At 40.5% G+C, this 12,103-nt stretch overlaps 1 protein-coding gene and 1 long non-coding RNA gene across 2 annotated transcripts in view; one reads left to right on the forward strand and one right to left on the reverse strand.

Moving 5' to 3' along the window:
* Positions 1–12,103, forward strand: part of RBM19 (RNA binding motif protein 19) — a 478,795-nt gene that overhangs the window by 238,850 nt on the left and 227,842 nt on the right. The window contains exons 20-21 of the mRNA XM_069214526.1: positions 1,315–1,370; positions 3,747–3,863. Coding sequence (XP_069070627.1) covers positions 1,315–1,370; positions 3,747–3,863 — 173 coding nt within the window. The remainder of the gene's footprint in view (positions 1–1,314; positions 1,371–3,746; positions 3,864–12,103) is intronic.
* The window catches only part of LOC138266124 (uncharacterized), a 132,713-nt gene that overhangs the window by 69,823 nt on the left and 50,787 nt on the right, over positions 1–12,103 (reverse strand). The gene's annotated exons all lie outside the window — the stretch shown is intronic.

Here is a 12,103-nt window from a genome sequence, read left to right on the forward strand (position 1 = left end):
AAAAAATGATGTTTATGTCTCTTAGCCCTAAACCAAGCACTCATGCTAGCTAGTATTTGTGAAATCAGTCATCTTTAGAGAAGAGGAACTCATTTACATTACATCCCTTACCTTCAGCAAGTGTAACACTCACCCCCGTAGAAAGGAGATTTTTCTGTTTCACCTATCTCTTGATCCTGATTACCCAGATATTCTACCTTCTGTGAATCTACAAACTAGAGTCATAATCCTGCTTGCTGTCACCTCTACCTTACTTTTTCTCCATCCTTCTTTCTTCTATAATGTTTTGCCAGAGTTTTTATTTGTGAGTCCAAGAAGTTTGCATATGGAATGGTAGCTAATAAATATATGGAAGTAGAGTGACCTTGGAGTTTTGATACTCACCATTTTTCTGAGCTGAGTAAAGTCAGTTAACATGGAAGTGTATTTTGCTCTACTGTTCTATTATCTATACTAAGTAGCTTAGTTTTTCTCCTTGGATACTTTTTAAACAATGTGGCAAACCACATTTCACAAAAACCTGCAAGGTTTTTCTTGTCTTTAAAATGTATCCCACCTAGTATTTTGTTGTGGTGTGCAGGGCCACCACTCCTTGCAGAAATATAGTCTGCCTCCACAGGAGTAGATGTATTGTGCATCCAAAAAGCTGTTCTTGTTTTTGAGATGTATGAGAAAGGCAAGCAAGCCATCTCATGTTTATTTGCAATTGTTCAACACTAATGTGTGGAAGCAAACTTGACAGCTGATGTTCAGTACTACCTGATGTGGCTGTGAAACCAGTTTGGTGCACACATTTCTGAATATAATTTGCTGGTAGCAAAAAGAGACATACTGTATAGTAATGCTAATTACCCGCAATGTGACATCACCAAAGATACCAGAACTACTTCTAGCCAGTTGATTAAGTTTTTTATTGAGAGGTTAGAAGTGGCTGAAATGTAGAATGGTATGGTCAGGGGGAGGTTCGCCCTGTGCATGCCAAAACCTCACACCTTAATTCTTAAGGCTTTGTATAAGTTCTGCCACAAAGATCCACATGGTCCAAAGGCTAATGAGAGGAGAGGCAAAATGGATAAAGAGTACCACATTCATTAGAGGTGCATAGCATTGCCTGTTTCTTGTTTTATCCAGAAACATTGGTTCATAGTTTGGTAGTGATATGGAATTTTCCTCTTGTTTGGCCTTGTAGATAGGAGGAGGCTGATATGAGCATGTACACTTTAAGATGTAGAAGAAGTAATCAATCATTAGCTGTCGGCTCCAGCAAACGTCCAGAGTGCCTCATTAAGTGTCTGTCTTTGTCTTCTTTTACAGCATTGTCTTGTTGATGAGCATCAGCTTGAAGTGAAACTTTCTGAAAGAGCCATCAAGTAAGTGGTGCATCTTTCTACGGCATTCATGACTGTATCACCCATCTTACTCTAGGAGCCAGTTCATCTTATACCTAGGATTTTTGAAACATTGTACTGTGGTGTGACTAGATGAAATAATGTAGCAATATAAAAGACACCAGTGGACTCACAGCATCTTGGCTTTTCCCTTGAGTGGTTCTGCTCTTGTACCTTCGACTTAATACCTTTATTTTTTCTAAAATTTAAGTAACCTTTACAGATAATATTTGGCTGCATTTGTTCATTTTCTTCTCTTGTTGCAAATATGAAAGCAGATTGAGGTACACATTCATGACTTTCGAAATGCTGCTTACCAGCCATTTATTGCAGTAAGAGTTGTAGGGTTTAAGGAGAGGAAGCCACCAGTTCTGAAAGTGAGTGGACTTTGGAGTTAATTTGGACATGAGTGCTAACTGAAGATAAAATCATTGTGACCTATGAGCATTCCAGCAATCAAAGGTCAATGGGATTTCTATTAATATTTACCAGTGAGGGACTACACAATTAACAGTAATTATATTCAGTGACTTCAGCTTCAGAGTGTACTGCAAAGACCAGAACACAATTGCTCCTTGTCTTTCACAATACATTTACTCAGCACAACAACTGCTGTCTGATACCCAAAATGGACAGCCTAGTTTTCATCATCTATAACAGTCTCATTTTATATCTAATCTGCACTCTTGCCAAGACATGGACTGACCTCTTAGCCACTGCCATGTTCCCTATACCACACTAGACCAAATGTCTAGCACTGGTATTCCATCTGCAGAGGGGTACGTGGGCAATTTCAAATCTCTTGTAGATCTTAACTGAAATATTTCATACACAACAGTTGTTGTTATGGTTTAATGTTCTTCCCCAAGCAGTTACCACTCCACCCTCTTTAGAAAGTGAGACAACCTTTACATGCATTACTAGTTCACAACAGTCTTCCCATGCCACCTGCAAGAAACTTGAAACGTCCTAGTGCTCTGCTCTCAATTAATCTTATATTATATAATGCATACTTGTCACATGGATACAAAATATCTTGCATCCTTCAACTCTTCCTAACTATCCAGATCTTCCTTACTTATACATGCATCAAAGGAAATGATCAGTCCTTAACCCCATGCACAGACCACTATCATGTTTTCACAAAAGGCCCTGTCTTCCATAAAGTAATAGGACCACAACTCTGGTTAGCACTGCCTTTGCTTATACCATTGCTTATCCACACCAATACCGCCACTAATACCCCTACCTCTAAACAAATCAGATTCTTGCTCATTACAGACAACCATGGTGAAGCTTCCCTCCATGGCATCTTCTGACTCTCTGGACCAGTAACAAGCCATCCGTCATAATCTTGCAAATCACTGCACTGTCAAAGGTCAACACAGCGTGGGGCCTTGTGACCAACATCAACATGTTCCTCACTTCAGGGTTGTCCCAAAGTCCATGCAGAAAATTATTGGCCACCTACTACTCGATAGCTGCCTCCCATAGCTAGCAAATTTCCACAGAAGGGTATAGTCCTAGAACTACAGTAAGACATGGCAATTCACCCCATCTTGGTATTGTTGTAGCTTATTTGAGAGTTTATTGATATCAGTGTTTCAATCTTCCATGTTCTGTAGAGAGCACAGAAAAGACACCACCTAGCTAGTTTTAGGCCTTTCTCCGGGAAATCTCATGCCTCTTCTCTTTAGCCACGCTGACATGCCTTCCCAGGAAGTTTGGTTTGTGAACACATACTCTCCTCTCCCTAGATTGTTTTCGGTATTAGCAATGCTGCTTCTAGCCCCTGATGAGGCTTCATGATGTTACCATGTGAGTGTTGGGAGTAGGCACTCTTTAGATATTCCTGTATCTCCATCATCTGATCTTTAGAACATGTTCAACTAAATCTCTGAGCATATTTAAAAAATATATTTTTATCATATTCAAATAAAGAACAAAATCTGTAGTTAATAGCATTGCACTCAAACAGCGGAGGACAGATGTGGCGCTTTTGAGGCTACTAGCTCTCCAGTGTACTCAATGCCCAGCTCCTCAGACAATACAACCTCTTGGTTCAGGGGTACAATATGTATCTCAAACTGGGGACATCGTTTCAAGATTTTATAAAGAAGAGGATCAGCAGGCTCCTGAAAATCAAAAATAAATGTGGATTCCAAAGGGAGGTAAGACCCACACCATGTGCCGTGTTTCTACCAACCAGTCATACACCATCTTTTGAAGCTAAATAGAAATAAAAGAAACAGTCTCATTTAAATTCAGATACATATTTACACTAAGAAGGCATTTTCTTTGCAGCATGGCTTTCTTTGCAAATTGTTGTAATTGATGTATCCTCTGTTTTATTCCAAGGCCAACAGCAGCCTCTGCTCGCAAGAAACAAACTGCCCGGAAGCAACTGAGTTCCAAGATTCTTGTACGTAATATCCCTTTCCAGGCAACAGTGAAGGAAATTCGTGAGCTCTTCAGGTGTGTATGCCATGTGTGGCTACCTTCAGGTTACGGTACAACATTGAGTAGTCCATGTGTTGGGGTGGGTGAATTGAGGAAATCTTCACATGATTTGAGTACATGATTTTGGGGATATTTGGAGGATACATTGAACATAACAGTACTGAAGTCTCTAGTGTCTGTGCAGCTCTGGTGGGCCTGGGAGCACCCTGTACTCATGCCCTGTGTTTGGTGATATGGATTTAAGCAAAAAATGGATATAACGTTCCCCCACATATTGGACATGTTTCATTTACGTTTTTATCTTTTAGTTGTTGGGCCACACTTTCATAAAACAAACTATATCACTGTGGCTGGTGGTTGTGTTTTTATGATGTGCACCAGTGCATAAGGTAGCACCCAAAAGTTTATTTTTTATTCTGCTTTGATAAATATGAACTAGTGTAAACTTGAGTTCTACCCTCCAGAGCCCCTACTCACTCAGGTAAGGTATATTCCTATGTGTGATCAACTGTCAAGACAGCCTCTGTATACGTGAGTGGGTGCTTTGTATTGGTTACTAAAAGAATGATTAAAGGGCATATGAATATTAATTCTCTCACTAAAGCATGGTGAGAAAAATACTTTTCAGGCTTGATCAGTTTTCTGGGCAATTCTCCAAGTGAGGCCTTTATATGCATACCTTGCAGGAAGGGTGAAACTTTCTGGAACATAAAAAGTATACACACACAACTTCTCGACTTGCTTTTTAAAGAGTCACCTTCTTCATGTACCCAGCTTCTTCAGAACACTAAAGAACTCATCTTCTTGCTCCTGGTTGCAGAAAGTACAATCCTTTTTGTCATAAGAAATGTAGAGTTTTGCTGGTTTTGGCAAGCCCATGTGCCTTCCCAGAAGCAGATTTTTTATGTTTGTATTTAATTTAACTATCTTTTTCATGATTTCCACAGCTAGACACTGGTAACAAAACTGTCTCCTTCATTTTTTAGGTCTTTTATGGTCTTGCAGCTGTCCATATCCTCTCTTTCACTTTCAGTTCTCTCATGAAATTAATGTTACCCCACAAGCTTTTGCCCCCATTTGTGAAGCCTTGGTTTATTTGATTCTGTGATTTTTATTTTTATTTTATTTTTTATTTGTGTAGCACCTCTGTTTTTTGATCAAATACATTGTATTGAGGGCAAGTTCCTTGCCCTTCACCGCTGTCAGGAGCAACAGAACCCTGTTATGTTCATAACTAATGCAGTTCTACAGGATTTCCATTTCAGTTGTTAGGTTTTATTTTCCTTTGCTATTTAAGAGTTATTTGTCAAGATAGAAATATTAAGAGCATACTGTGCTTTTTCTTTGAGACTTCCTCCAGCTTTCATCTCTGTCTCGAGTCAGAAGATCAACTTTTCTCTTTTGCTTAGGGCTTATATCTCTGGTTCTGTGGATGGTGATGGCTGATTTGGTGTCGATTGGTCTTTCCTCGTTTGTTTGGTCTTAGGACCTCTTGAGGGAAAAGAATTGGTCCAATCTGGTTAGATCAGAATTGTTTGTAGAAAAACTACTAAGTGAGCTACAATGATAATGCATCTGAAGATATAATAATCTTCAGAAGTAAATCCCTATGGGAACATATAAATACATTGTGATAAACTCAAATCAATTGATGAGTTATAGTGCCAGGCTGCTAAACATAGACAAATAATCACAGGGGAAAGAGAACGATGTCACAGCAAAGTGTGCTTTAATCAAATCGTACAAACAGTCATAGAATACAAAACAGATATCAGAGGACAAAATATCTAACTCAAACACACCACATTCGAACTAAATAGGAACGGACAATATGACAATAAAAGAGAAAAACATTGTACAAAATACAACTAAATTTATCAAATGATACATAAGAAGTAGAAAAGTTTCAATACACAAAAAAGAAAAAGGTGCTCAATAAATCATAAATATCTATATGTGGTAATCTAATACAAAAATAATCTATGCTAAAAAGGAAAAAACTGTAGTGGCGTCTCTCTGACAAAGATGTACTGGGGCAACCGACTGCCTATGCGCGTTTCGGTGTTCCTAGTTATTATAGGTCACCTTCATCAGGGCCTTTCCCTCTGGTTTAATTCAATAGAAATCTAACTTTAGCAGCCAGGCTCTCTGGTTAATTGGGCACTAAGTGCTTGATGTGCTTGAATCGCGAAGTCATGTCATCTGATAAAGAAATATATATAATTATATACTCATATGATGTTGTTAGCATCCCGATGGTTATCAGTTTTAGTTTTTATATGTAAATATATATTTCTATATAAAAATATGTAGTAAAGGTGTTCATTATTATATTAGGATAAAAACTGAAGAAAAATCAAAGTAATAGTTTAGTTGAAAAAAATAGCAAAGTTAGATTTCTATTGAATTATACCAGAGGGAATGTATCTTTTTTGTGTATTGAAAATGTTCTACTTCTTATGTATCATTTGATAAATTTAGTTGTATTTTGTACAATGTTTTTCTCTTTTATTGTCATATTGTCTGTTCCTATTTAGTTTGAATGTGGTGTGTTTGAGTTAGATATTTTGTCCTCTGATATCTGTTTTGTATTCTATGACTGTTTGTACGATTTAATTAAAGCACACTTTGCTGTGACATCGTTCTCTTTCCCCTGTGATTATTCGTCTATGTTTAGCAGCCTGGCACTATAACTCATCAATTGATTTGAGTTTATCACAATGTATTTATTTGTTCCCATAGGGATTTACTTCTGAAGATTATTATATCTTCAGATGCATTATCATTGTAGCTCATTTAGTAGTTTTTCTACACACATTTTTTCCCTGATTGAGCTACTCGTGTTCTTTTAGGGAACCCCTTTATAGTTACTGTCCTAGATCAGAATTGTTTCCATGGCTTGTTTTAGTACTCCTGATTAGTCTTCTCCCTGTCACAACGGTATTGTGGTGCTAATTGACCCTTCTAAGGGTACTACCACCTTAAGTCCTACCTCTGAGTTTTGCCAAGTTCACCTTTATGATCTTCAGATCTGCTTCAGCTCATAATCAGAGGTATCTTCTTCCCTTCTCGCTGAGTACCACCCAGTTCAACCCATTTCCATCTCACTGACTTTCTAGGTCACCAACCTCGAAGTGCCAGGCTGCTGAAATGAACACCTTCAACTACTACATGCACTGGCGTTTGCCCTTAGCCCTATTGGAGTCGCCACATGCCCATTTTGCAGAGGTATATACACTCCTGTGCCACCAGGGAAATTTTAAATCACTCTCTGACACGCTTCTTGGACACAAGATCCTGACAGTATATGGGCTTCCATTGCGGCACTCCATTATACTGGAGGTGAAGCTCTCTTCCTCTTTCCAATTTTCATCGGCCACTGGAGAGGATGAGAAGTCATATACACCTCCTGACTTTCATACAGATGGGTTCCTGATCTGTTTGAGCAGCAAAAGTTCCTTCAGTGAGCCACTGCTTGGAATTGAGCTACAACTTCCAGATGGCCCTTCTTTTCAGTAAATTGTAGCTTTGCACAGAGCTCGAGAGCTTTGTGGACAAGTGGCCAAGCCCTTCGGTACCTTAAGATTTAGCCACTAATACAGCTGAATGCCACTGTAATCAAACACTTGTGCGCTCATACATACATGCATACAGTGATGCTGCTTCTATAGCCCTTAAAAGTAGTACTGAACCTGGGGATCATATTTAATAAGCAGAGCTTTCATGCCTTTTAAACTCAAATCGAGACATGTTTGGACTTTCGGATCCTTTAAACCTTAGTTTTATAGGAAAATAAGAGGAAAAGGTCTGGTCTCGCATTGTGCTACTTCCTCATATTTTAACCAGGACTGCATAGATGTAGAATGGGTGATTTAACTTAAATTAGCAGGTATAGCCCTAGTTCAGGAAAAGTATGAGAGTATTGTGAGAAAATAATCTGTTTAACATGTTCAGCCCCATTTGTCCTGACTAATATTGGTGGTAATTCACCCTGACTGTGCCCTTGGATCTGCTTGCCAGAGCCAGTGTGCTGATCAAAAGGTATATGGTAATATAGTACAATTATAATTGTCAATGACAGACTCCTGTAATTCCCTAGTATACAATAGGGCAAGGTGGGGTAAAAACTACCTATAAGTCCCTAGAATATAATAGGGCAGTGAAGTTTAGAAGCCCAGTACTTTCCTGCACTGGAGTGTGCTCTACTTTGTTGCCTGCTGTAATTTTTAAAGGCATCCTTATCTTGCAAGCAGTCTTTAAAAAGTAAACTGCGTGCAAACTCGACTTTGGATTCAAGGTAAAGGTACTTCTAAATTGATAATCTACCTTATTTTTAACATATGTCACCCCTAAGGTCTCCCATAGGTGCCTTAGGGGTGGGATGCCATGTAACTATAAGCAGGAGCATTATGAAAGATGTTTTATATATCCTGGTGAGTGAAAACTGTCCATTTCATTTCCCAATTGTATATACTTAGCTCCATAGGCTAACATTAGAGTATTTCATGTAAGCATAATTATTGGTAGGAAGGATCTAAATGTGTCCCGAAAGAACTGAAAGCATTGGTAATGATAAATCCCACAACTTGCCACTGTTGAATTTGTCATAAATAATACAGAAAAGAAGTTATAGGACTTTCTTTTCTGTAAGCCAAAATCCAGCCTGCTATTGGTCTCTCCTGATTGGTCAGCCTTAAGAGAATTAACCAGACTACTTTGATGAGGTGATAAGTGGCCTGCACTGAACAGAGGTTATCTGATGGGTATAGTTCTACAGCTGCAGAGGCCAGGCCAGGAAGGGGGCTGTGTAAATCAAACTGGGCTTCATAGATAACAGGGCAGAAAGGAATGCGAGCCAGGACTACCGTCACACCCTGTACACCGACAGACAGATAGCAGATTCAGGAATGGAATTTTCAGATGGTCTGGAGGGGAAGTGTTAATTGAAATGAGCCTGGTTTAGCCAGGTCTTGCTCCTCTGGAGAGAAATCATCCATTTTAAATTTTAAAGCGCAGTGCTTTGTGGGACAAGAAAATGCCACACTTTGGAAGAAGTTGTCATGCTTTTGGGTGACACCCTGCATCTCATTGGACAGTGATGCCCTCCTGCTTGTCCCCCAAGATGTTTGAATAAATATCTTGGAGCTGCATTGCAACTCAGATCTGCTGCCTGAAAACAGAAGAAGGACCCCCTGCTGGAAGCCTGTTCTGCAACCCTGCACTCTGAAGGACCGCACCTGTTGCACACTGGAACAACAGCCCTAAGGACATTGCCTTGCTTCAAAAAGGACTAAGGAGTGGACTGCCTGAAAGCAACAGGTTAACAGAGCTTGTCTGCACTAACTGTCATAACTGTACCCAGCCTGGAGTGTGTCCAGTGGCCTTCTAAGGATTTGGCTAGGTGCAATGTGGAAACTGTAGTCCTAAACTTTCAAGGACCATCTCAGAGCTTCTATACCCTTGGACTTGTATTTTGAACACTTTGAACCCTCAAGAAGAGGTTCCAGAAGTTTGGAGACGTTTGGAGCAACTTCGGGGAAAAAAGCTCCATAAGTGGACCAACCCGACGTCGTGCATCAAGCAGTCTACCTATGACCACGACCATGCCTGAACTTCAGGTTCGCCCCACTGAAAGTTCTGATCTCCAGACTTCCAGGACTTGACTGGGGTCTCATGGAAAAGCAATCCGATGACGTTGCATCAAAATCGGCTTGCTGGAGAGGACCGCACAAGCTCAAGAGAGAAAAGCTCTGGAAGAGTTTCTAAGTGTGAAGGTAAACTATTGACCAAGGCCTCCTGCTCAGTGTATCCGAGCCAGGCTCCATCGCGGTCGGCCTCAAATTGTGACTTATTCCCGGTCTAGCGCGACCAGATGTCCCTGGTTGGTGCTATTGATTTCTAATCACTAGAAAGCAAATTTTTTATTTAATCTTTAAACATTCATATCTCCGGTTCCCTATATTGGATTTCTGTCATTTTGGTATTGTTTTAAAGATAAAGGTATTTCCTATTTTTATAAATTGGTGTGGGATTTGTATTATGTGTTGTGTCTTCCTTATTTACTGTATTGGTGTATTTAAATGCTACACATACCTGTTTCTTAAGTTAAGCCTGCCTGCTCGTTGCCAAGCCACCAGGTTTTGAGACAGGGGCTGATGTTTTGAGACCACGACTGGACCTAACATTGGTTTGGTGGCCTTATTGCTAGTGGTAGGTGTCTACTTAGCCCTGCTAATAATCCCCCTTTCAACAAGTATGAAAAACTAATAGTCTAAAGCACAATTTAGCCACACTTTTTTTTCACTCTCCAACAATTTATACTTCCTGAAAATTCTTCAGTTTTGCCTCATGAGCACATTTATTTTCCACCAGTATTGATGTGTCATTAGCATAGTTAAAACCATATTTAGTGACAGTATTGTAGTGTTAGAAAACTGTGCACTGTACTCCAATATCAGCCTTGCTGTATTTTATTCACCCATCATGTTTCAGTGACAAGCCCAGCTTCCACCAAACTGAGCCACTGTGCGGAGTTACCAAAACTTGAGGTTTTTTTTCTTTTTTCACTGAAGCAACTTCGCTAATGAAGGCAGTAAAGTCCCAAGAGTCTTTGCTGGCAGCTGCTTCTGGCTCCACAGTTCACCCCCAATGGGTTTGACACCAGCATAACCAGTAGTATGCACCAGCTGGGAAGACCGTCACAAATCAATGTTTGTTGCTTTGCTGGTGCTTTTCCAGCTTGAATCCTGATCTAAACTAGGGTGGAGCCATATGACTTTCTAGGATGTTGACCATAAGCCTGCAATGGCCCAAAGCATGACCTCAATTTTAGGTTTTTTTCTTTTTGTTTTTTAACCACCAGAGAGTTCATTTATGTTTAATAATTAACATAGATTCTTCAGGAACAGATCCCTCTGAACTAGGAAGCGGGAAACAGATGCATGCACATCCCAACCTCCCTCACTCCTGTGCGTTAGCTGCACGTTCACTCAGGCGCGGCTCCTCCGTTAGGGCGGAGGGGCGTTCCCCTCCTCCAGCATCAGCCACTGTAAATCACCTTTAACAAATGAAAAGATAATAAACCATGTTCATTTATCTTTTCGTTTGTTAAAGGGGCTGGGCATTGGGGATGATGAGGGGAGTGCACTGTGCACTCCCCTCACTGCGCATGCATGTTTGGGCCGGCCAGCATGCACATACGTGGGCAGTAGGCTCAGCACAGTTGCCGGGCTAGAGAGAGGATGCACAGGCTCCCAGTCTGCCTGGGAGCACCCTGGCTGGGCGCTCCCAGACAATCCTGACGCCGCTTTGAGTAGCATAAGGATTGGCCGCAGGGCAGGCTGGGAGCCTGTGCCTGCCTGCAGCGATAGGAAAGGAACGTTGTGTTGGCGGAGAAGTAGGTAAGGGATTTTTGGGGGGATTTTTTTATTAATTTGCCCCTAACCCGACACAGACCCCAAACCGGCACCGCCCTGTCCCAACAAAGCCCCGCAAGCCGCTCCTGTATTCACTGCATTTTGTTTAGAGCCTGTCATTAACAACAAATTCTGGTGCCATACAAAAAAAATTTCTTCCTTAAATATTGCTCTTGCACAATATCCGCTCATGCAGAATCAGAAACACTACATGAGCGTTTTGATGTATGTGAAACTTGCAGTATAGCACACCATCTTTATATAAGGCTGTCCTCTTGAGAATATTTTCAATATTCACTTTTTTCCTTAGCATTTTGTGAGTCCATCTCCAAAACTTGACAGCAGATTTCTAAGCAGTCCTTCAAAACATTAAAAGTTTTTAATCCGTTGCTAGCCAGGTGGAGTTTCTTCACCCGTTTTTCTGGGATCCCTTTTACCCTCTGCAAAATGTACTCAGTTCACCATTCCCCGCTCCTTAGGGTCTTGTCTTTTCATATTTATTGCCCTTCTCAAGGCAGGAGTATTTAAAGGGTCTGTGGGCTGGGCCCATCTGAGTAATAGTTATACCTTGTATATACCTATATCGGTGAAGCTGATGGTGCTGATAGACGCTTCCAGATTTCCTTTCTGGCGACTGGGGAAGCTTGAAGGTGCAAGTGGAAAATTTATGTAATCAATAGCGCAAACCATATTAACTTGAAAGTGGATAACGTACGAAGATTATTTCCTGATTTACTAGTAGCCTATTTGCCTACCTTGAATAGTGCATGGTGGGATTCGAGCTTGTGAGCTGCAGATAAATGTTAATGCCAGCTGTGAGCGTTAACTCACTGAAACGTC

This window comes from Pleurodeles waltl, chromosome 11 (genome assembly GCF_031143425.1).
Source record: "Pleurodeles waltl isolate 20211129_DDA chromosome 11, aPleWal1.hap1.20221129, whole genome shotgun sequence".
Taxonomy (NCBI): Eukaryota; Metazoa; Chordata; class Amphibia; order Caudata; family Salamandridae; genus Pleurodeles; species Pleurodeles waltl.